At 46.7% G+C, this 24284-nt stretch overlaps 1 protein-coding gene across 6 annotated transcripts in view; it reads right to left on the bottom strand.

The window, feature by feature from the left end:
* Nucleotides 1-24284, bottom strand: part of LOC126520842 (uncharacterized) — a 383777-nt gene that overhangs the window by 64625 nt on the left and 294868 nt on the right. For all 6 annotated transcript variants that reach the window (XM_055065013.2, XM_055065027.2, XM_055065028.2 and 3 more), the window contains exons 9-15: nucleotides 19587-19614; nucleotides 18965-19074; nucleotides 11938-12013; nucleotides 11771-11838; nucleotides 9192-9303; nucleotides 7947-8028; nucleotides 1207-1302 (exon numbers count right to left, since the gene is read on the bottom strand). In XM_055065013.2, coding sequence (XP_054920988.2) covers nucleotides 1207-1302; nucleotides 7947-8028; nucleotides 9192-9303; nucleotides 11771-11838; nucleotides 11938-12013; nucleotides 18965-19074; nucleotides 19587-19614 — 572 coding nt within the window. The remainder of the gene's footprint in view (nucleotides 1-1206; nucleotides 1303-7946; nucleotides 8029-9191; nucleotides 9304-11770; nucleotides 11839-11937; nucleotides 12014-18964; nucleotides 19075-19586; nucleotides 19615-24284) is intronic.

Below are 24284 nucleotides of genomic sequence, written 5' to 3'. Positions count from 1 at the left end.
AGAACGCGGAAACCTCTTCGTATTTGCGCTTCCCAGGGCTCGGAAACGCGCCGAACAAACAGTGGGCACACTTAATATCACCCGCGAAACCGCCCACTTGCATTTTTTGACACGCATTTCGCAGCCTACGGCAGACTCCAAGAGGTCAAAGTGAGAGAGAGAGAGAGAGAGAGAGAGAGAGAGAGAGAGAGAGAGAGAGAGAGAGAGAGAGAGGCAATTACCGGTACGGAGGTCAACTAGAATTGCAACCGGTTTGCTACCCTACAGGGCGGGAGGTGGGGAGGGGAACAAGGAGACGACATGAGAACTATAGAGCGCTGCTGTGGTTGCTAAAACCTGGATCGTATGAACTTCTCTATGTAAATGCGTGGTCGACGCGTGTGTGCGCACGCGAGTTCGCACTCGGTTTTCGTTCGTCTGAGTGGCATGGTTTTCGAGTGACGCGCCCGTTATCAGTAGCCGTGAGGCGCTATAGCTCTTAAGATCGTGCTGTTGTCGAAACACAATCGTCTCTGGAGTAATCTATTTAGCGATAGGGGGGGGGGGGGGAGGGGTTGAGATGACCAAATCTCCAGAAAGGCAGCAGGCTCTTAATGCACGTTATAGTTCGAATACGGCACGCAGGACCGGCGAAAGAGACAAGGACACCACGCTTTAACCTGTCCTGTGTGCGACCTTTTCGCCTCATTGCAAATGACTGATTATCGACAAGCCCGACATTGACAGTCTGCGCTTCTGGACGTTATTTGGATGTGTTCCGGACTGAGAGACTATTAGCTTGCAGAACTGCTTACGGGGGTGTTTATTTATGTTTCGATCTCTCTCGATCTAGCTCTGTTCTCACTCAGGCTGTCGGTTAGAGATGTGTGTGGTGACTGGATTTCAAGCATAGCGCCATATTATGACATTAAGTACTGCAGCGGTGTTTCTCGTCACCTGAAGAGACAGGGATAATTACTTTTATAACACACCAGGTCCGGTGCGTGACAAACTGCACGCAGTGCTTGGTGCAAGAGCGTTTCTTCTTGCTCGCCTCGTTGAAGTAAGGCTGCGGGGCAGGGAATATCTAACCCGCAAATAGATATGCTTAGCACGACGGCGTAGCCATTGAGCCATCGCGGCGAGTTCCCACCAGAAGTGTATTTCATTGGCTGCGGCTTAAGGCGGAACAAAGGCGGACGATCCATACCTGAGGCACTAGCTCACCTGAGCATCTTGGTGAAGTACTTGACTGTCGTGTAGGACTTTCGCGAGATGTTCCCCATGGCGTACTGCACTTGGACTAGGCCACAGCAGATGATGCTGACGAAGAAAGAGGTACGAGTATGGCAATCAATCAATCAATCAATCAATCAATCAATCAATCAATCAATCAATCAATCAATCAATCAATCAATCAATCAATCAATCAATCAATCAATCAATCAATCAATCAATCAATCAATCAATCAGAGATACCAAAAAAGAAAGAGTGCTCGGACACGACGGTGTAAAACCACCTAAGATATAAAATTTCTTAATATTCAAGCCTGAATATTTCAGTTTTCTTAGTTATTTTTGATGAGCAAAATTTTATTGACTCGGAGTCTGCAACCAAAGGTATACTCTAAGGAATATGTGCACGCTTTGGGGCTTGTATTGCACACAAACAATAACCGTAACTTATTTTGCGTCGACTTCCTTTGGTGCATAGACTGACATCATCGTGGCCTTCATATTAGGGTATACTGACAAATCGAAAAGCTGCGTAAACAAGACACGTGGCAGCACGACTGCACGAGTCTTGCACCGAGTTACAAATAGATTACAGCGACAATCCGGTGAAAAACGGTCCCCGACAAAAGGCAAAACAATGTACACGTCATGACGTTGTCACGTTGTAGTGACGGTGGTAGAATCAGACCATATGGCACAAATGGGGAGTCGAAAAACGAACTCTTTATTGGGCAAACCTGTTCCCACAAATAACATGTTACACTTGGGCAGAAAAGAGTGCCCTAGGGCAGAATGATAGTGACCACAGCATGCGTCGATCGTCGAAATCTGATCCAGAGGTGAGGCTATAGGGTGCCACTATAGTTGAGGTGCGTTCGTCATAGCTGTTTATACATGACACTGCATAGGTTCCATCGCAACCGTTGGTACTCGTGTGCGTTCTAGAATGTATACAACACTATTCGCGTAGCGGATGCAATCTGCTTACAAGAGGTTCGGCAGCAACACAGACAAGAGATAGACTCGGCGAAAAGAATTCGGAAGTTCCGATACAGAAAGGCGAGTCTTGCGATGAGCGATAGACTTTTAACATTTGTTAGCCGGTGAAAAGCGGACAGCGGGAAGAGATAAACAAGTACGCTTGTCAATATGGTGTACTGCCGTCATCGTAGCCGCCATGTTTGGGCACTAGCACGGTGACAAGCTGCGCCTGTGAAGTCACGTGCAAACTATCTACAACGCTGCGCCCACGATATTGTCAGGCGACAAACGTCATGTGCGTAAATAAGTAAATTAGATTCTGGCGTTTTACGCGCCAAATCAGCAATTTTATTACGAGGTACGCAGTAGTGGGGGACTCAGCATCAATTCTGACCACCTGAGGTTCTTTGCCTAGCATCTAAACCTAATTACACCACCGCGTCTTTTCTTTTTTTAATTCGCACTCATCCAAATACGATCGCGGAGGCCAGAAACATGCCGGCCGGAAGACGGCGGTTCCAAATTCACTGCTCACAAACTCGTTCACAAGACATGATAAAATGTTGAAGTAAATAAACAAAAACGAGGAAACGAAGTAAGAATATTACGTAGACTGGTGTAAGCGCACATATCATCGGTGCACATATAAGCAAAGCTCCTGCAGAAAAAAATATATATATTCACACGCCGAACAATACCATAGGCGGAAATGTGCAGACACCTCGCACAACATGCAAGTTTCGCGAAAAAATGAGCATTAACAAACACAGAACGCTTGCACCGCGCAGAAGACGGAGTAAGTAAAACATGTACGAAATATTCAGCAGAATCCATCTCACGATGTCGACGTTAATGTGATTCGCAGTGAAGTGGCGACACGCTACACTGCCACCCCCGAAACGCGTCATGTATGAACCGTGCACTGCCGCCTGGTTCCTCTCTCACACTTCCCTCTGGACATGCCACGCCATCTTGCGACGGGCCCGCGAAGTCGGCGCGTAGCCTCCGAGATGGGTGGCGCGCCGGTGTGAGCGAACACTTATAATGCTCGAGGAAACCATGGACGTGGGTTCGATTGGGCCCAGCACCGGAGAATTCCTTTTCTTTCATTAAATAGGGCCGTGAAATATGTTATACGCCCACATTTTTAGAATTTACTACCTTCGTGATCGGCCCACACTTTTTCGTGAAACAGATGCCGGCAGACAGAAACGCGCTTGAAATATCCAAAGAATGCTAATCGCAATAATCGAGCTTTTGCTGAGCGTTTACGGTCCGCTCCGCTCAGCAATTTGCACACAACTGCTTAGCGGGAACGCTAGTGCGCGTGCGCGTAATGCCCGCTCCTTCGCTCCGCTACAAAGCCGATTGAGCGGAGGCGAGGGCGTGTCGACCCACTTGGCTTCTTAGTCGTTTCGTTTAGCCAAGCTGATAGCGCATCGCTCGCGAAACCTACGCAGTTCCCTGCAGCACGTGCCTCCAAGGCGCGCCTCAGCTGGCGCGTGAAACCTGAGCGGAGCGGAGCGTAAGAGACAACTCTGCCAAAATTGCATCATCATCATCATCATCATCATCATCATCATCATCATTGTCGTCGTCGTCGTCATCATCATCATCATCATCATCATCCTGTTTTATGTCCACTGCACGACGAAGGCCTCTCCCTGCGAACGCCAATTACCCCTACATGTCCTGCGCCAACCGATTCCAACTAGCACCCGCGAATTTCTTAATTTCATCGCACCACCTAGTCTTCTGCCTTCCTCTACAGCGCTTCCCTTCTCTTAGTACCCATTCTGTAGCCCTAATGGTCCAACGGTTATCTAATAATTGCAAGATAGCTTTTTTTAGTGAAAGTTTTGCCGGATGCATTGTCAAGCTGTTTGGTTCCTGAACTCGTGAAAGTAGCAACCCAAGTTCGTACAAGAGTTTCAGAACGCTGTTCTGTCGCTGTGTAATGTATCCGACCATCATTCATCGCCTTCCGACAGTTGTTGTGACGGTCACGTTTGCAACGGAGCCGAATGAACAAAAACAATATAACAGGTCGGCGTATGATGTATGTGCATAGTGTATTTTAATTTACCCAAAGCTATAACGTTGTAGACTGCGTAGGCTTCTACTGAAAAAGAGCCCGTTTAAGTAAGACAGTGACATATATTTAGCGCACGTAATTATAAGGGACCTAAAAGTAGGAAGCAGTCCTGTGCGTTCGTTGCGCATAGGCTATAAGGGCGCGATAGCAGATAGGACACAATGAAGGATCGCATATTCAATGACATATTCCGTAGCTACCGAAGAAATCAGAATACGCCACTTATTCCCTTTTCCATGACATTCGTTTTCGAAACTACTGGTTTCCTAAGAGGGACGAGTTGTTTTTTTCTGTGCGCCGTCCATTTCGCTCGTTCGTTTTGTTTCGCTAAATGTAATGATCACGATTGTTCGCACGGGCGACACGAGTTGTGCGGGTCCACACCTGTTCTTTAGTTGTAGCAAGAGCTTGCCTGCACCTTTCTCTCTCTGTTATTAGAATTATTATTTTTTGAATTCCAGAATCCAGCCAACCAGGCCGTACGCGAAGCCAAATTACCGAGGCCCAAAAAACTGTGTACCTGTCGAAAAGCGCAATAAATATCCCTGTCAGACGCATGGAGTGCTCTGTTCTCTCATTTGCGTAGATGTTGACGCTGACGTTGTTGCTGTTGCCGTCGCGCCTGCTGCAAGCTTTCCGTTATATTTACGCCGTTATTCGGAGAATAGACTCCCCGCTGATGAATACAAGCGCGCCATTCATTATACCAGGAAACGATTATATTTTTTTAAGTCTCGCTGCACGCAAGGTAGCATGTGTCATCTTCATTACGCGTTGCTTAATTTCTTGCGTGCCTCACTTCGCAGGCAGTCAAGCTAGGGGGCTACTATACCTCGCGTGACGAAAGGGTAAACGAAATGCGAATACAGACAAAGAAACCCGAAAGGCTCTGGGCTCCTTTGATACAGGGAGCTAATCTTTCACTTTACGAGCAATCAATCAGGCGAGTCGTTTATAACGAAGCAAGCGGGTAGGCGTGCTCCGAAGGAAGAGCCGTTGAGCTCTCAGGCACATTATAAGCAGCTCCACTCAGGGACACCTGCGGGTAGCGAGCCACAAAAGAAAGTGATTAAGGAGGCGGTAAGAAGAAAGGGGTTCAAGTTACAGTGGCTGAAAAAAATAGGCTCATTTACTTAACCAAAGTTCTCAGTAGTGAGCGATGCGGCATAATTAACCATTCCAAGTTTATGCTGGTCAGATGATACCTACGTTGCGTGTACACGGTGCCTCAGTATGAAAGAAAAATATCAGGTTTTCGTTTACAGACGGTAATTCTTGTTTCTTGTTGCCGTGCTGAAATGACCAAGTACCATGTGCGAGGTTCTTGAACGCGAGAGTTAAAATGCGGCAAATAAAGGTGTGTTAGGTCCTGAAAAATAGGTTTGCAAGAATCGTCGCTAGAACACAGATTAAGTGTTCCTTTTGCTATTGGAGCAGATTCGCAAATTGCAGGGGCGCCTTTCAGTCATGATGAGAAGACATTATGTGGTATCGCTTAGAACATTTTGTGTATGTGGAATAGCTGGATTTTCGGTTTTCTATATTCCTATAGGCTCGGCCTCAATTATTTGATTGAGGACCTTAACAGAGAAAGTGTAGGAGTAGGGTTGAAGATTAATATGCAGAAGACAAAGATAATTATCAATAGCTTGGCAAGGAAACAAGAGTACAGGATCGCCAATAAGCCTCTAGAGTCTGTGAAGGAGTACGTTTACCTAGATTAATTACTCACAAGGAATCCTGATCATGAGAAGGAAATCTACATAAGAATAAAAATAAGTTGGAGCGCATACGGCAGGCATTGTTAGATCCTGACTGGAAGCTTACCATTATCATTGAAAAGAAAGGTGTACAATCAGCGCATTCTACTGGCGCTAACATATGGGCCAGAAGCTCGGAGACTGACAAAGAAGCTCGACAAGTTAAGGACCGCACAAAGAGCGATGGAACGCATAATGTTAGGCGTAACGTTAAGAGACAGGAAGACAGCGGTGTGGGTCAGAGAGCAAACGGGGATAGCCGATATTCTAATTGACATTAAGAGGGAAAAATGAAGCTGGGCAGGTCATGTAACGCGCAGGTTAGATAACCGGTGGACCATTAGGGTTGCAGAATGGGTTCCAAGAGAAGGGAAGCGCAGTCGAGGATGGCAGAAGAGTAGGTGGGGCGATGAAATTAGGAAATTCGCAGGCGCTACACTCTAAAAACGTTTGCACCTGTTGGGGTGTGTATTTGCCACACAACAATAATCGTCATCTGTCTTGTCCGCATTTCCTTTCTTTAACGCTGCGGGCACGATACTTCCAAGTCACGAACGGCATGCGCGTTATCAGTATTACATAGCATTCTCGAAAGGAAAGTAAAGAGTGCAGCGTTTTCAAGAAAGGAAACGCAAGCAAGCCAGATAACGATTATTGTTGTGTGGCAGATATACACCCCAAAGGCTGTAATTGTTTTTAGAGTGTAGTTGGAATCGGTTGGCGCCGTACAGGGGTAATCGAAGATCATACATAGGGAGAGGCCTTCGTCCTGTAGTGGAAATAAATAGGCTGCTGCTGCTGCTGCTGACGATGATGATGGTAGGCTCGGCCTGCCACTCGGCTATTAGAGGTAAGGGGAAGAGGGCAGCGTCGGTAGGGTCATAGCATATGCGGTGTATTTGGATGACTGCCAAAGAAGTCATACCGAGGCCACTGGGGCTCTGCTACTTGTCCCCATAAGGATGTGTGGTATGACCGGTGTAAGTGTGACCAATCTGCAGCCTTGGCTATATATACTTAGAATTCACAGGTTAGAAACCCGTCTACTTTATTGTGGAGAAATATAGCACATAAAAAAAAAAGTAAATTGCGGGGTTATACGCGCAGAACCCATGATCATGATCACGAGGCGGGAAGTGGTGGGGTACTACTAAATAAATTTTGACCGCTTGGGGCTCTTTAACGTGCGCCTATGATGTAAGCTGTACGCGAGCATTTTGTGCGTTTTGCGCCTACCGAAATGCGGCCGCGGCGACAGACATCGAACCCACGACCTCGAGCCCAACAGCGCAACGCCATAGCCACTAAGCAACCGTGGCGGGCGAGAGAGAGCTAGTTAACGTTGTAACTTCGGTTTAGTTGAAACACCGCTTCCTGGTAACGTGACGGTCCACGCGGAAGTTTGTATAACGAGAGAGAAAAAACTTTATTATGTCCTTGATGGGGTCCAGGGGTGGTTTGGGTTGGGGGACTAACCCCCAGTCCCCCCCCTTCCTCAGACGGCGGCCAGTCCTTGCTTTCTGGCGGCGTCTTCGGCCATTTAGACCGCCCAGAGTTGCTCCTCTGGGTCCAAGCTTAGCAGCAAGGTCTCCCACTGATGATGCATGCATACTGTTAGTGCGGTAGGTGTTGGTGGGTGAGGCTTTGGGGCATTGCCAGATACTTTGATGGAGGTCAGCGCGGGCCTTGCACGCTTTGCAGACTGGGGAGTATGCGTCCGGATAAATGCGGTTGTATAGCACGGGGTTCGGGAAATTTCGCGTCTGAAGTAGTCGCCAAGTGGTGGATTGAGATTTATTCAGTGTTTTGTTTGCTGGGGGGTTGCGTAACTCGAAATTTCACAGAGCAACTGTGCCTGTCGAAAGTCCCGTCAAAGAAAATAGTGCTTGGCTTACCTGATGATCCCCGAGAAGTGGACCAGCTCAGCGGCGAGGTACGATAGATAGGCGATGCCTAGGACAGCCAGAGGTTCGACCACTGCAGAGAAAGACACGGGGGAAAAAGAAAAGAAGGCAGGAAAGAAGAAAAGTAAGAACAACGCCAGTTGAACTGTGTTCTTGTTGATTCTAACTGTGCAATAACACGTGGGCGAGAAAAACGAATGGCCCGACGTGAATGACTAAGCTGGAGAATCACGTAGTCGGGGTGGTGCCATCAACTGGACACTTCGGAATTAATTCAATAACTGACAAGACACCGAAGCAACGTTCTTTTCAGTTTTAACGAAGCTGTTCATGTTTATCGTTAGAACACATATGAAAGGTAAAGGAAACAACACGCACAACATTCTCATAATGAGACCACGATCTTAAGTTTGTACAGTTAGGAAAACGTCAGAAAAAGAAAAAAAAATTTCCAGCCTTTACTGGCGTCTGAAAACAAGCATTGCACATTCGGCGTCATTCTGTAATTCACATACCAATTTGCAGTAGCCAATAGCTAGCGTGAAATATGTGTCTGTAGCTAGTAGCAGCCCGTTTGCCTGTTGCAATAAATTCAAAGGGAGCAAACAATTGAAGCACCTCCCAAAGCCCGAGGTAGCTACGCCACCAGTACACTCGAGAAAATTCACCTAGCACAGCGTCCTAAAGTCTCCGATTGACCATTTCAACTACCCCAATCATTTTTCTTTTTTTACATTTGGCGACTGAAGAATGCAATAGGCTGCCACGTCAAATTGTCTACTAAAGTAACCCTTTGAAGTCCAAACCGCTATGTTGACAGTTCGTCCCAGAAATCAATTCTCGAAGTTATGCCACTTGCATTCTTCAGTGCCTGGCCAAACGTCTAGCTGATTTATGTTAAGGTACAGCCGTGCTTTTTGCAATTTTAATGAAAGCCATGTTAAAGCAAGCTATGTTTTGATGTATTTTTCTTTGTACCCCTTCCACCCTTTCTGACGTAATACCCCGAAAGAGGCCCTTAAGGGTTGAATAAATTACGATTATGATGACAATTATGATTACGATGTACTTGCATCTCTCTTCTTCAACCTCTTCCTCAGCACGTCCGTAACGTACCGGGCGAAATCTGTTAGGGTAGCGACAATATCTTGGCTCAAAAGCTTCGAGCTAGACAGAAGATGAATTGTAATCACGTTCACCCCGTCTTGTGCAAAGAAAAAAGCTCAAAACGCTCACCCCTGACGTCGTGCGTGTACTTGGTTGCGAATGCGGTGATCATGCCCATGACGCAGCCGATCGCCGAGGCACCCAGACTCACGGACAGGAACGCGGCGAAGCCCACGCCGATCTGCGCAGGTTTGGAGGAAGTGCCACTGCCTTCAGCTGCCGATCTTTTCCTTCGCTCCTGAGAGCAATTTCCCGTTGATATTTTTTTTTTCTTTAGAGTAAAATGAAAATAAGTCCGCGGAAGAATCTTCGTCCAGGCCATGACAGCGGCGTCTATTCCTTTCCTCACCCACCCACCCCGCCACGTCGATATCGTTTTTTTTTTGTGTTCCAGCATCGCAAGTGTAAAACTAGCAAGACAAGTGTAGTATTAAATGAATAAAATCAGCGAATCGAAAGTAAATGTTGTGCCCCGCTTCTTCAGCCTTCGTTCGTCTTTCTAACCATTCGTCTTTGCGACTGTGCCGTCCCTCACACTTCCATTTTTCAGGCTTTGCATAATATGTAGCCCCGTTTCCACGCTAAGACGTCAAATAAACAAAATAGCTTGTCAAGCAATTTTCTTTTCGATAACATACACTGAAAAAAAAAAGAAGAAAAATTCACAAAACACACAAGACAACTCGTTGAAACGCAAAGCTAGCGTCGGCTACTACTTTGAAGAGAGCTTGCACATTTGGTGCAAAAAATACGCTGAAGCGGGAACGTAAGCTGAAGTGAAGTCAAAAGAATTTGACATTCAACGCTGCGAAGAAGAAAAAAAGACTGTTCCCAGCGAAAACGGGCTGCGATCGCTTATTCGTGGCTTCTCTGTTTGTTCCGGCACTGGAGTGGACCGCCCGGAGCGCGCGCACTCCCATGACTATGACGAGATTGCCACTTGAACAAACGTACCATTCACGTCGAATCGAATGCGTTTGCCGCCACGGACGACACAGCCGTGCCCGCGGCAGGGTACAACATCGCGGGAGCCCAGAGTGCATTAAGAGTACGATGGCATTCAGAGTCACGCCAGCTCACTTTCAACGTTCCCTTAAATGAAGCTCACTCATAAAGAGAGAGAGAGAGAGAGAGAGAGAGAGAGAGAGAGAGAGAGAGAGAGAGAGAGAGAGAGAGAGAGAGAGAAGAAAGTCGGTGGTTACACAGAAACACGTGACCAATTTTCGGTGCAGTCATATGCTCCACGCGTTTTCGCACACGCTCGTGCATGAAGAGAGAAAATGAGTTTACATCAGAAAGTTCGTCGCTCTCTGTATACATAATGTATAGTGCGCGTTCCCGCAAGAAAACCCGAATATACGCGGAATATACACGAGACCCCGGATCGAGCTATCCAATCTGAATGACGGCGTGAATTAAAAGAAATTTAATGCGCGGGATTCGCGAGAAGTAGCTTCACTACGGGAGAACAAAGGGGGGTAAATAAATAATAATAATAATAATAATAATAATAAAAGAACAGGAGTACAAAACGGACAGACTGCGTGGGAAAGACAAAGTCCATCATGAAAATAAAGTCATTAGAATGTACCTCTAAGGGAAGTCTAGAGAGGCGCGTTAAGATTTGTTATTAAATCAGGCTCCTTTAATAACAAGAATATATTTCATATCTTGAGAGGGAGCCTGGGGAGCCACAGGGACCACGCGAGGGGCGAGGGGCGACGACACAACGAAATTCTCCCATCAGCAAGTCGTTACGTCGCCGTTTTATGACACTGTTTCTTCTGGCATAGTTAACCGGGTGCCGATAAACAAGGACGACGCAGCTTTATAAAGTAAACAAGGACTCTACATGACGCATTTTCAGAACCTTTACGGCACCAGAAACGGGCGAGAACGTGACAAAATATTTCGAAATCCACAATGTCACGCTAACGTATCGGCGCTGTGTTTTCGCCGAGAAATTCGTGAAATACAGTAACATAAAAGATGGCTAGTAATCATAATTTTCTCCGCCAACTGGACGAGATCAAAGTTTTGGTGGAATGTTTTACTATAGCCTGAACAAGATTTGCTCTTTTGCGTCCCCTTTTAAAGAAATACTAAAAATTATCATCAGGCTTGCATTAATAAATTAGACTCGCTGGTGTGTTCAGTGTCCAATGTGTCCGAGAAATTCTATGGTGTGTCTTATGCGACTGCAGTCAATGTTCACCAGACAAGACAATTTCCGAAGGCTGCCTCGCATTCGCACCACAACTTTAGCTCAACAACAGGAAGACGTTCTTGGCCCGTGGCGAAACACTGGTAACACACTGCGTGCAACGAAAGGGCTCCTTAAACTTCTGAGAACTACGGGATTTTTAATGAGACTTTATGAGCAGTTTGAGCGCGTGTGGTCGTCTGTAAGTGCATGTGCCATTTGTGTTCGTATCACCCTGTATGTCATCGAGTACCTAACACCAGCGGAGTAGCATCCCACACCGTCAGCCATGGCAAACGTCTGTAGATTTTCGTTAAGAACATCCATCTATCTGTCTCTCCCTCACAGTGTCGTTTTTAAGGGTTTTCTTCTTCAAGCGTTATTTTAAGGGCTCTGTTCTTCATGCGCGCGAGAGCAATCGAACACAAGTGCAACGCAGACTCACTTCTTGGGCTGTGATCTCACTGCCGTAAAACCCGACCATCATGTTGTACAGGACGACAGTCACGGCATCTGTGTGGCAGATGATAGACACGGAGAAAAGGCGGGAGCTGAGTCACATTGTAGTGCAAACCACGCGGCTCCGCGAGTCCGGTGTTTTAGTTAACTTACCATTAAGTAGGGACTCTCCGAAGACTAAGAAATACAATACTTTGTTGACTCCGACTTCTTGAAATATTGCTAGAACCTGCAAGGAAAAGTAAGTAAGTTTTCTTTTATATACATCACTTTGTAAGTTGAATAAGGTTCGTAGTAATGTGTACGCAATGGAGGATATTTAAAGGGCCCCTCACCAGGCCACACAGACAATTTTGGTTATACGCTGGAAGTTGTTACGTGCCCTCTTGTGAGCGTTCTACCGCAAGAATTTTTCAAATCGGTTCATTAATAGCGGAAAAAAAATATTTCAGTGCCGCGAACCCACGATTTCAGGAGGCGAGCGTCACCGCCAACAAGGACACTTCCCTTCCTCTTAACTTTATTTTTGACTTCCCCTTCCCCTGACGCCACGCCGTGTTCCCTGTTGGACTGCAGGAATCAAGCGCCATTTCCCCCTTTAAACCACTACTACTACTGACGCTCGCGCGCTCGAGCTGTTGCGTTCGTCTCGTTTCGTGCGGAGCACGACTTTGCGCGCTGTGCGTGAGAACACCCGACTAGCAGTATAAGTCAGTGCTACACGAACACTGAGGCAGATGCAAGCAGATCACAGATCATGAAAGCGCGCTGGAACAGGGTAGAAAATGACTTTCACCCTAAGCGCGCTCGACTGCACGACGTAGGAACAAGCAGACGAAACGAAAGTACGTCTCTCTTGCTGCGGTGCGGAGTAAAACAAATACACGCAGACATTCTGTTTGTGGGTTTTATTATTTTTCTAAACCTTAATTAGCCTACTGAAACAACAGCTTACACAAATAACAGTTGTTGCCTCGAATAATTCTCGACGTGTCACCGCGAGCGACGTCGCAGCATATATATATATATATATATATATATATATATATGCTACGTAGGCGCGCTTGCTGATATAGGTCATCCCCCCGTCTTGGAGCGGGGCGCACGCGAGGAGAGGGGCAAACGGCGTTTAGTTTCAAATTGCAGCTCTTTTCGCCGCTCGTGGCGATGCGATTCTTAGGAGACGTGATCGTGAACCGTCCAGAGAGCCCACGATGAGGCGGCCAGGTTCGGCCTGCCCGTCCCAACGTGGGAGCGGCCCGCTGCACGATAATCGGTATCTCAGGACGGTCAGTAAAGTTTGTCCGTCCGTCCGTCCGTCCGTCCGTCCGTCCGTCCGTCCGTCCGTCCGTCCGTCCGTCCGTCCATCCATCCATCCATCCATCCATCCATCCATCCATCCATCCATCCATGATCGGGAGCGCTCATTGTATGCGCTGCGCTTGTCAGCTCAAAATGGCCGGGCCTGCACGGCGAGGGGCCCTTGAAGGGCTAAATGTATGCTGCTGCGTTCATAAAGGAAGACCGGCGCACTTCTTCTTTTTATTTAGCAATCTATGGTGTTGTTTTCCCGCCACTGCCGCTGCGTTGCCGCACTTGCTTCATTTAACGTCTGATGTATGTGCTGTTGCATAATCCCAGGTATTTTTTTGTTTTGACAATTTCTAAACGAAAACGTCGTTCAAGGCCGTGTTACCCGGGTCTGCTCACGTTAAAGGAATATAGCTCTATTATTATAGCATTGTTTTTTTTCTTGTTAACTGATTTACAGCACCAGTGAGCTCGCCAATCCTAGCGGCAGACTCGTGCAACGAGCGCCCATTTAAACGAGTGCTGCGACTTTTTAGAAATAGGGACAAAATGCGGTTTTTATTTTTGTTCTCACAACGCGTACGTAGCTCGCTGACATGAGAAAAACACCTGTTTTTGTTCTTCCCTGTCGGTAATACCCTCTTCGACTAGCTTGTTTTATCGAAGTACAAAAATGTCCCCAGATAATAAGACAATAAGCCAGACAATAAATGCAAGTCACGTTCGGTTTCTGGGTATATGGCCCAATCTCGCTAAGCAAATAGTGAGGGCGGATCTGTCAGTGTTATCCAGAGAGACAGCGGCGGTTGGGTCTGAAGTCGCGCCGGATCGTGCCAATGGGGCATACTATTACACACGATTCGTTTGATAGAACGAGACAGCCTTCAATCCTGGGCGGGCGTATGGGCGTGCGCTCCTACTTTGTGGACAGAGGCGAGCAAACGTCATAACGTGAACGCCATTCCCACCGGCCGTTTGGAGCCCGGACGACGGCACAGCCTTCAAGCGTCTGCCGGCGCGGTTGCCCTGACAACAGTGACTGATGACTGACTTTGCGGCGTCTATATATCCTGTCCCACATTCTGTTTGCGGTACGCCGAAAGCTAACGGGCGCTCGAGCCAATCAGAGGAGCCAACGTGCGCATGGCCTCAGTCCTCGACGTACCAATCTGCGCCTGTGCCACGGCATTGTCAATTTTTATACAACAGAGGAACGTATTACAGGCGCTTACAGAATATTAAAAAGACAGACAAACGTTTATGTAGCGTTTGATTACACTAAATCAAAGTCTGTATCTGCAATATAGCAGACACATCGAAGCACGGAACTACATTCCACTGCATGCTACACCGTGCAAGTGAAGCACATTACGGCGACTTGGCACGCCTCGCAGCTTTCTCGCAGCTTTCTCGCAGCACTGAACGTTGATTTTGAGACCATAGTATAGGATCGCAAAAGGAGCGAGATCATAATTTTTAAATGGAGCAGAAGATTCCAACTTCACTTCCACCCGTGTCGTAAGTTGCTGCAGACGGCACGGAAGCAAATTCCAGAGGGCCTTCGTGCTCAAGAAGAGTCGGGCATTCAACACTCCACCTCGACTCAATGGATGGACGGATGGATGACATGTTAGGAGCGTCCCATTTGAAACGGAACGGTGGGTCGCGCCACCACTGTCATCAAGAAAGTTGATGGCAGCGCTGAACCGCGACAGACCGCGCTTCACAAACCCTACGGCAATACTTGACAAGTGTAGAGTCTTTCTCAGCCCAGTGGCAGCGCTGTGTTGAGGGCACGGATGAAAGCAGCAACAGACGGGCGTATTCCGTGTGTGCCTGTCTGCGTTGGTATTTCTCGTCTCTTTTCTCATTGCTGCGCCACTATTCAAGGGGCGCATCCACAAGGCTTCTCGTGCGTAAGTGTCGTTTTGTCGTTGTCCGGTCGCGGTCGGTAACAATACGTCCGTCGTCGGGATAATGAAGAGTTCTAGCGCAAGGAGTTTTTTTTTTCTAATGAAGACAGGCTCTGGTCTAAAACATGCAGCAATTAGCCCAACAACATGTTTCATTGGCTGAACAACGTCTTTCAGTATGAAGCTATGGCGTTATGCAACACACACCACGAGGTCGCCGGTCCCATATGTTACCGCGGCGGCCACATTCAGATGAGGGGCGTATTGCAAAAACGCACGTGTGCCATTGATTCAAGTGCACGGCAAAAGACACACGGTGGTCAAAGCTTAATCCTCGTTTGTCCTCGCCGCTCAAGCACTCGCGCGGCTATGCCAGCGCTAGAGCGGGTGTGTTTGAAGGTTTCCTAATAGTGGTGTAGGCCCCTATGACTATGGGCCTACACTAGCCTTTGGCTACTCGCCCAACAGTTATTTTGTACAAATTATTATCAATGAAAAATAATCTGGATTGAATTGAAATTGAATTTGATTATGAGGCACGCCGTAGTGGGGGACTACCAGGGGTTCTTTGTACCACCAGGGGGGCTTTAACGTGCACCTAAGTCTAAGCACACGGGTGTTTTGGCATTTCGCCTCCATCGAAATGAGGCAGCCGTGGCCGGGATTCGATCCCGCGACTTCGTGCTTAGCAGTCCAACCACATAGAGCTATAATAGTGTTGGTGTTGGTGATGCTACCAAGGCGGGGTTAACCTGGAAGACTTGGCCAGCAATCACTCCGCCTGAGCGCCTCTTTCCGCGCCAGATATGTACGTGCAATATAGAAGGTAATGGTTAGCTTTAACTTTTACTACGTTCCTCCTGTTTGTACGAACGACAATAATAACACCGAAAAAAACTGGTTAAGAATGGTGTCAGCGACAAGGACTTCACCGGCGTATGTTGATTATTAGATGCGTGGCGCAATTTATTGCGTCTAGCTTGCGCGTCGCTTATTCTCACCCTCCTCTCCCGCTAGAGAAAAAAAAAAAAAGCGGCCGAAAAAGCAAATTTCTTCCCAACGTCAGAAAGAGACTTCTGACTTATCGTAAACAATAGTACTTCTACAGTCGAAACGGTACTACGCCTTGCGTAGAGATTCGGCGCATTTATACTGCACGGAATACAAAATCAACGAAACAGAAGGGACAACAACAACAACAACAACAACAACAACAACAACAACAATCATCATCATCAGCCTAGTTACGCCCACTGCAGGGCAAAGGCCTCTCCCATACTTCTCCAACTACCCCGGTCATGTACTAATTGTGGCCATGTTGTCCCTGCAAACGTCTTAATGTCATCCGCCCACCTAACTTTCTGCCGCCCCCTACTACGCTTTCCTTCCCTTGGAATCCAGTCCGTAACCCTTAATGACCATCGGTTATCTTCCCTCCTCATTACATGTCCGGCCCATGCCCATTTCTTTTTCTTGATTTCAACTAAGATGTCATTTACCCGCGTTTGTTCCCTCACCCAATCTGCTCTTTTCTTATCCCTTAACGTTACACCTATCATTATTCTTTCCATGGCTCGTTGCGTCGTCCTCAATTTCAGCAGAACCCTTTTCGTAAACCTCCAGGTTTCTGCCCCGTAGGTGAGTACTGGTAAGACACAGCTGTTATACACTTTCCTCTTGAGGGATAGTGGCAACCTGCTGTTCATGATTTGAGAATGCCTGCCAAACGCACCCCAGCCCATTCTTATTCTTCTGGTTATTTCAGTCTCATGATCCGGATCCGTGGTCACTACCTGCCCTAAGTAGATGTATTCCCTTACCACTTCCAGTGCCTCGCTACCTATCGTAAACTGCTGTTCTCTTCCGAGACTGTTAAACATTACTTTAGTTTTCTGTAGATTAATTTTCAGACCCACCCTTCTGCTTTGCCTCTCCAGGTCAGTGAGCATGCATTGCAATTGGTCTCCTGAGTTACTAAGCAAGGCAATATCATCAGCGAATCGCAAGTTGCTAAGGTATTCTCCATCAACTTTTATCCCCAATTCTTCCCACTCCAGGTCTCTGAATACCTCCTGTAAACACGCTGTGAATAGCATTGGAGATATCGTATGTCCCTGTCTGACGCCTTTCTTTATTGGGATTTTGTTGCTTTCTTTGTGGAGGATTACGGTGGCTGTGGAACCGCTATAGATAGCTTCCAGTATCTTTACATATGGCTCATCTACACCCTGATTCCGTAGTGCCTCCATGACTGCTGAGGTTTCGACTGAATCAAATGCTTTTTCGTAATCAATGAAGGCTATATATAAGGGTTGGTTATATTCCGCACATTTCTCTATCACCTGATTGATAGTGTGAATATGGTCTATTGTTGAGTAGCCTTTACGGAATCCTGCCTGGTCCTTTGGTTGACAGAAGTCTAAGGTATTCCTGATTCTATTTGCGATTACCTTAGTAAATACTTTGTAGGCAACGGACAGTAAGCTGATCGGTCTATAATTTTTCAAGTCTTTGGCGTCCCCTTTCTTATGGATTAGGATTATGTTAGCGTTCTTCCAAGATTCCGGTACGTTCGAGGTCATGAGGCATTGTGTATATAGGGCGGCCAACCTTTCTAGGACAGTGTTCCCACCATCCTTCAACAAATCTGCTGTTACCTGATCCTCCCCAGCTGCCTTCCCCCTTTGCATAGCTCCCAAGGCGTTCTTTACCTCTTCCGGTGTTACTTGTGGGATTTCAAGTTCCTCTAGACTATTGTCTCTCACCTTATCGTCGTGGGTGTTACTGGTACTGTATAAATCTCTATAAAACTCTTCAGCCACTTGAACTACCTCATCCATATTAGTAACGATATTGCCGGCTTTGTCTCTCAACGCACACATCTGATTCTTTCCTATTCCTAGTTTCTTCTTTACTGCTTTTAGGCTTCCTCCGTTCCTGAGAGCCTGTTCAATTCTATCCATATTATAGTTCCTTATGTCCGCTGTCTTACGCTTGTTGATTAACTTAGAAAGTTCTGCCAGTTCTATTCTAGCTGTAGGATTAGAGGCTTTCATACATTGGCGTTTCTTGATCAGATCTTTCGTCTCCTGCGATAGCTTACTGGTTTCCTGTCTAACGGCGTTACCACCGACTTCTATTGCGCACTCCTTAATGATGCCCATGAGATTGTCGTTCATTGCTTCAACACTAAGGTCCTCTTCCTGAGTTAAAGCCGAATACCTGTTCTGTAGTTTGATCCGGAATTCCTCTAGTTTCCCTCTTACGGCTAACTCATTGATTGGCTTCTTGTGTACCAGTTTCTTTCGTTCCCTCCTCAAGTCTAGGCTAATTCGAGTTCTTACCATCCTGTGGTCACTGCAGCGTACCTTGCCGAGCACGTCTACATCTTGAATGATGCCAGGGTTCGCGCAGAGTATGAAGTCGATTTCATTTCTAGTCTCACCATTCGGGCTCCTCCACGTCCACTTTCGGCTAACCCGCTTGCGGAAAAAGGTATTCATTATACGCATATTATTCTGTTCTGCAAACTCTACTAATAACTCTCCTCTGCTATTCCTAGAGCCTATGCCATATTCCCCCCACTGACTTGTCTCCGGCCTGCTTCTTGCCTACCCTGGCATTGAAATCGCCCATCAGTATACTGTATTTTGTTTTGACTTTACCCATCGCCGATTCCACGTCTTCATAGAAGACGTGGAACAACAACAATAATAATATAATAACAATAATAACAATAATAATAATAAATGAAAACACATACAATGCACAGAGAGGGAAATAGGGAAGGAGCAAGCTGGCAATTGCCCCCGAGAGGGGCACAAGGCCTGCCTACTGATTAGGAAGCAGGGGGCACAGAAAAGGAGGTTAAAGATAAGGAGAAGGGAAGCAAAGAAGAAAGTAACAGCAAGATGACAGGCCACAAAGATAAAAAAAACGGAAAGAAGTCGACTCACGGCCACGGGATCAACGGCCGAGATGAGAGAGCTGAACACAAGGCACTCGAGCAGGTTCAAGTCCGGGAGGCCGATGGCTCCGATGTTGTTCAAAAAATACAAACTTGGACCTGCAGCACACGCGCATACACTAACTCTTGGCCCCGTTCTTTCTTTCTAGTAGTTTTTGCTTTTTGCTAAGTAGCTGTCAAACGTCACATGAGCTCATATAGTAGTACTCACTTTGTCACCATCGGCACCTCTTTGACAAGGACTTGAATGTTAAGTGCACGAAATAACGCGGCCCTAAATATAGGAGCCACGGCATTTTTGTTTTCTTATAAACGCAACAAATTCTAAAAAAAAAATTTTTTTTTTTTGCTGTGAGCTTTTTTATTGCTTTGCGGTATTTGCACAACTTCGGTTGCATCATCAGCAACATCAGCAATATTGCTGATAATAAGCAATAAGCTAGCAGCGTTAGACTTATTCTTCTAAAATATTTCACGTTAGCAAGGCTGGTTAACCATCTTACAGTCTAGCTTTAACAGTGCACGTACTTTAACCTGTTACAGCATTTTTCGGGGAAAGTACCCCGACAGAAAAACCAAGCACTTTTAAAATAGTGGCGTGCGAGACTTACCTATTGTGAAGGCATTTATTATTGTACCCTGAAAAGTAGCAACATTGAGACAACAATTAGAACATCGTCACTTTTGTCTGAAAGGACTGCAACACATCTCCACTTACTAGAATTTATATTTGCCCATCACAACCTTTCTTTTCCTCTCTCCCTTTACTGTATTCAAAAAAGACGGATTGCGGGCACATTACGGTAGAGCTAAATCATAAGACTTATTCGATTAATCCTTTATTCACGACGTTTACTTCTATAGCGACTCGCCGGTTGAGATCACACGAGAGAATTCAGGCAAGCGCCCGCACGGACTTCCCCGCTTCACTTGCTCAGCGGGAAGAAAGGGAGAGAAAGACAGATTAGCTGCGCGTACACACGAACGCGACCGTAGCGTGTCGCAATCTTCAATGAGTTGCGTTTATCACTATGCGACAGCGTGTTTACATGCGGCGCATCCGCCTTCGTCTGAAACAGAGCGGAACCTGTTTCCGGCGATTTGCATTCACCCGGCAAGTAGGGGAGAGCACGTGACCGTGGCCGCCTCTCACTCCCTCAATGCGATACGCCAGCGCTTACACTCGAACCATGCCCTTCCCTAGCTGTCGCATCAATGAAATTCGCCTTCCTAGATCCATAAACGCGACGCGATACGACACTTGTCGCAGTCATGTAAACGCATGCTACTGAACTACAATGTTCCTACTGAGGCGGCACCTATCTAGGTTTTTCAGACCGATTATTATTATTATTTATTATTATTATTATTATTATGATAATTTATTGGCATCACATTTGAAACGTGGCGGTGACAAATAGTCACCTAGCCTGTTTGAGTTATCGAGGTACGCTATACATGCTTTTCATTCTAGCATATTTGTATACAACTCCTTAATCTGCTTTCTCTTGCTCAAAACGTTTCTATCTACCTTGTACCGTTATGCCTATGCCTGTAACGGATCCGGTCGTATTAATATATTCACTGCATTTTTTTCCCACCAATACTCTAAACGTCTCTCGCTTAGTTCGACTGCCGACTGGTTGACGCTTCGGTACACTTTAAATCCAAGCGCTTTTGGAAGGCGTATACGTTATTTACGGGACTCATTGGGTGAATACCTTCGTATTTCATTAGGACATGCTGAGTGGTATGAGTGGCTTTTTGCTTTGGCCGAGAGAGACGGATGGGCGCCTAACTTCGAGACGACGGAGGAAAAATTCAGTCCGTATAGTGCGTACGCTTTGAACAACGGGCCAGCGGCATGCCTTCTTGCTAAGAAGGCGCGCGCGTCTTGTAATAGGACCATGGCAGAGAAACTTAAGCTTCTTTGGCTCATGTTTGCGTCTGAATGATCAATTTATTTAAAATATGTTAACATTTGGTGTGCTTCATATTGTAAATCTGTTACCTTCCTAACTACCAACATCCACTGTAGTTGCGACATGTCTGCTTCATTTTCCGCGTTTGTAAAACTGCAGAAGGAACGACGCATGCTGCCAATGGTAATGGTCTTCAGGCACCGTCAAGCTACCTAGAGCAGCTTTTAGCCCTGAAGACCATCCAGATTTTCTAGATAAATAAACATTGTTTTATTGATTGACTCATCGACTTTTGATTGATTGATTGATTGATTGACTGATTGATTGATTGATTGATTGATTGATTGATTGCGTTTAATCTGTTTGATATGTTGGCTCGAGGAACTTGTCGCTGGCCTGGTAACATATACCACGAGGCCCCTGCTGTCCATTTGTAGCGCGGCTATTTTTCTTCTTCGAAGTTTACACGTACATATACTACCGCTTGTCATTTTCGTAAGCCCACGTAATATGCAAATCAGACAATACTATTGCATTAATTAATCTATTAAAGGTTCCCATTAATCGGTTTTAATTTTTATTTCAATGGCCAGCCCTGACAAATTTTTTTAATCAATGGTCAGACCAATCGTGCCTTCTGGCGCAGCTTCAGGTATCAGGCGCATTGAAAATATTTCTTGAATACACCACGAAAGCCTTATAAACCAGCGCTGACATTTGCTCAGCGCGTAGGCGTGTCACCATATAAGCCGGGTCGATATAATATTTATAGAAACAGCGCATGCAAGCGCCTTTTCTAGGCTAAGCGGAGCTTAGCGAACCAGAAAAAACAGGGTCCGAGGCGCAGAACCCAAATTCGCTTCCGATAGAGCGGATACCATCGGCTATTTCAGTTTGCTACTTGAAAGACTTTATAATGCCGAGCAGGCTTAGAGAATGTTTGCGCGTCGCTTACGGCTTCTGGAGGCACATTTAATAAAGGAAAACAAGCGGTGATGAGATGCAGTTGAAGCAAGACGAAGACATCAGAGGAAGATGGAGGCTTGACTTCACTTTCGATATATTTTCACGAATCTGTGAGTAGAACGATTGGGGAGCATAAACTATAGGACCTGGAACCAGACTTTTTTTCCAATGCTGTGACCTATAAATGGCACATGTGAGAGTCTTGATCGTCTTTACTTTCCAGCCTTTGCGGCAAATTAAGAAAAAAATTGTGTTTGTCTATTCACTTTTAATGCCATTGGCGTTCTTGGAATACTTCACGCACCGTCCGGCATCTACGGATCTAGCCTCTTTCGCACCAACTTGGGTGGAGCATGGGGCTGCTTTGCTGTGGGGAAAAGCGGGTATCAAGCCAACCGTCGGATATGTTTTAGTGCGATTAGCGCTCTCTGGCAACATCGCCTAGATTACGGCATCTCTGCTTGAATCGACCTAACCTCTTTCATGCCAGCACTGGGTGTGTCAATGGATACGAGTCGCTTTTCAACGAATCTCTCTGACGCCAACTTGGGTCACTCGATACGTGCCGCTCTTCATTGACAAAAAAAATTCTTAAAATTTATTTCCGTTGGGCAAAGTCAAGCCTGCGTCATACATATATATTCACGTACTAACATAGTATATATATATATATATATATATATATATACACACAGAGAGAGAGGGGGGAAACGCGCGGACTTCGCGGCCGCGCCACTAGAGGGCGCAGCGTGCAAAGAGGGAAACGGGAGACAGGATCCAAAGCCTGGCTGCTTATACGCGCCTCACACACGACGCCTTTCGGCGGTGGCAACACGGAGTGTCGCTACATTGCTTGAATGCTTATCTCATTAACGTCGACATTTCACCGTGAGACCGGTTCTGCCGCAATTTATATATTTGTCCAAATTCAGTTAGAGGAAATGTTAGAAAACAACACGGAGGCGAAAGAAAATAAAACGTGATTGCTGTCCAGTTTGCCCAACATCTATACCGGCGCGAAACTAAATGTACTGCACCAGGATGACATTTCGCAACAATGGCAGTTGTACGTGAAACCAAATTTGTGCAACGTGTCAAGACAGCTGCCACCATCGCCGACAACTCCGGACCACGCTGTAAGGCGAAGTACCCTACACTGTGCCCTGGACTTGTCCGTACGTTGCCAAGCCAAACAAGAACGCGCCAAACGGCTATCGCTGCGAACTGCATGGGGCGGCAGCGGTAGAGTACATTGCGGTGCGTAATCCGAATTGAGAAGTTTCGCTGCAGTCCCCCAAACTAACTTTCCCTCGCTGTTTATTCACCGCTGTGAAACGCAAACGGCGCTCCCCGCGGAAACCGACAGGCCGCATCGTTGATGCTGTCGCGACTCGTGCGACGAAAATCAACGACGTATAGTTAAACACGCGCGCAATGCAGCGCGCGTATTTATCGTCTACACTGCTACGCTTAATTGTCCACACGCAGTTTTGTTTTTCCTTTTTGGCTTGTTCGCCATAGGGTCGCACTCCCCGTGGTTTGTGCGCAACACGGATCATGCTGGAGTGAACGGGTCGGACTTGCCTGTCCTTCGTTATATCACTGCTTTCTTTGTCGCACTGAAATGGGACAGAGTTGTAAGTTTGGTGGACGTAGGCAGGTATGCAGGGAAGGGTGGGGAGGGAGGAAATGATGGCGTGAGTTCCGCAACTAGCGAATTCCCCACATTAGGGGCGATTTCGTTAAGGCCGAAATGCAAAGGCGCATATACGCACTCCACCCTCTCTCTCACTCTCTCGATCTCTCATTCGTCGTCTCTTTCGCTACCCGATCATGTGTTTCTCCAATGCAATTTGCAATGCTGTCATGACACACACACGTAGTTACGCAAGCGTGCAAACACAGGCAAAGTAGGAGGGAAAAGAAAGGAAGAGCGCCTCGCATGAACTTGATTTATTTCAAGGACAACTTATTTGCATAGCTAATTGGGTTTTCGCAGCGATGAGCGCAAACAATAAGCTGAGAGGTTGGGGGGGGGGGGGGGGGGAGAGGTCGATACGACGACAAAAAGCAGTTAAGCTCGACCCAAGAGACGGGTGGTGCGAAGCTGCTCTTTTCGTCCTGCCGCCTCTCCGGAACTAGCAAAACGGCGCGGCGCGCTCGCACCTGACACGAGCCCGACACTTTCGCACGTGCACCGCGCGCTCGGAACTGTTTGCGTAGTGAGTTCGCTTCGTCCACAGCCAGGGTTTTGTTTGACTTAAGACCGAGCGTCCACGTAGCCGTGTTCATTCGCGCAGCGACACGCTGTTCTTTTCGTGTTAGGAGGAATTTCATCAATCTCTCTTTGAACATACTATACTTCCAACCTCTCCAACTAATCACCCTGCTAAGGGTAGCTACGGTGTGTGTGTGCGTGTG

This window comes from Dermacentor andersoni, chromosome 3 (genome assembly GCF_023375885.2).
Source record: "Dermacentor andersoni chromosome 3, qqDerAnde1_hic_scaffold, whole genome shotgun sequence".
Lineage (NCBI taxonomy): Eukaryota > Metazoa > Arthropoda > Arachnida > Ixodida > Ixodidae > Dermacentor > Dermacentor andersoni.
The sequence above is the reverse complement of the archived record's forward strand: the minus strand, read 5'-3'. Positions and strand labels throughout refer to the sequence as shown.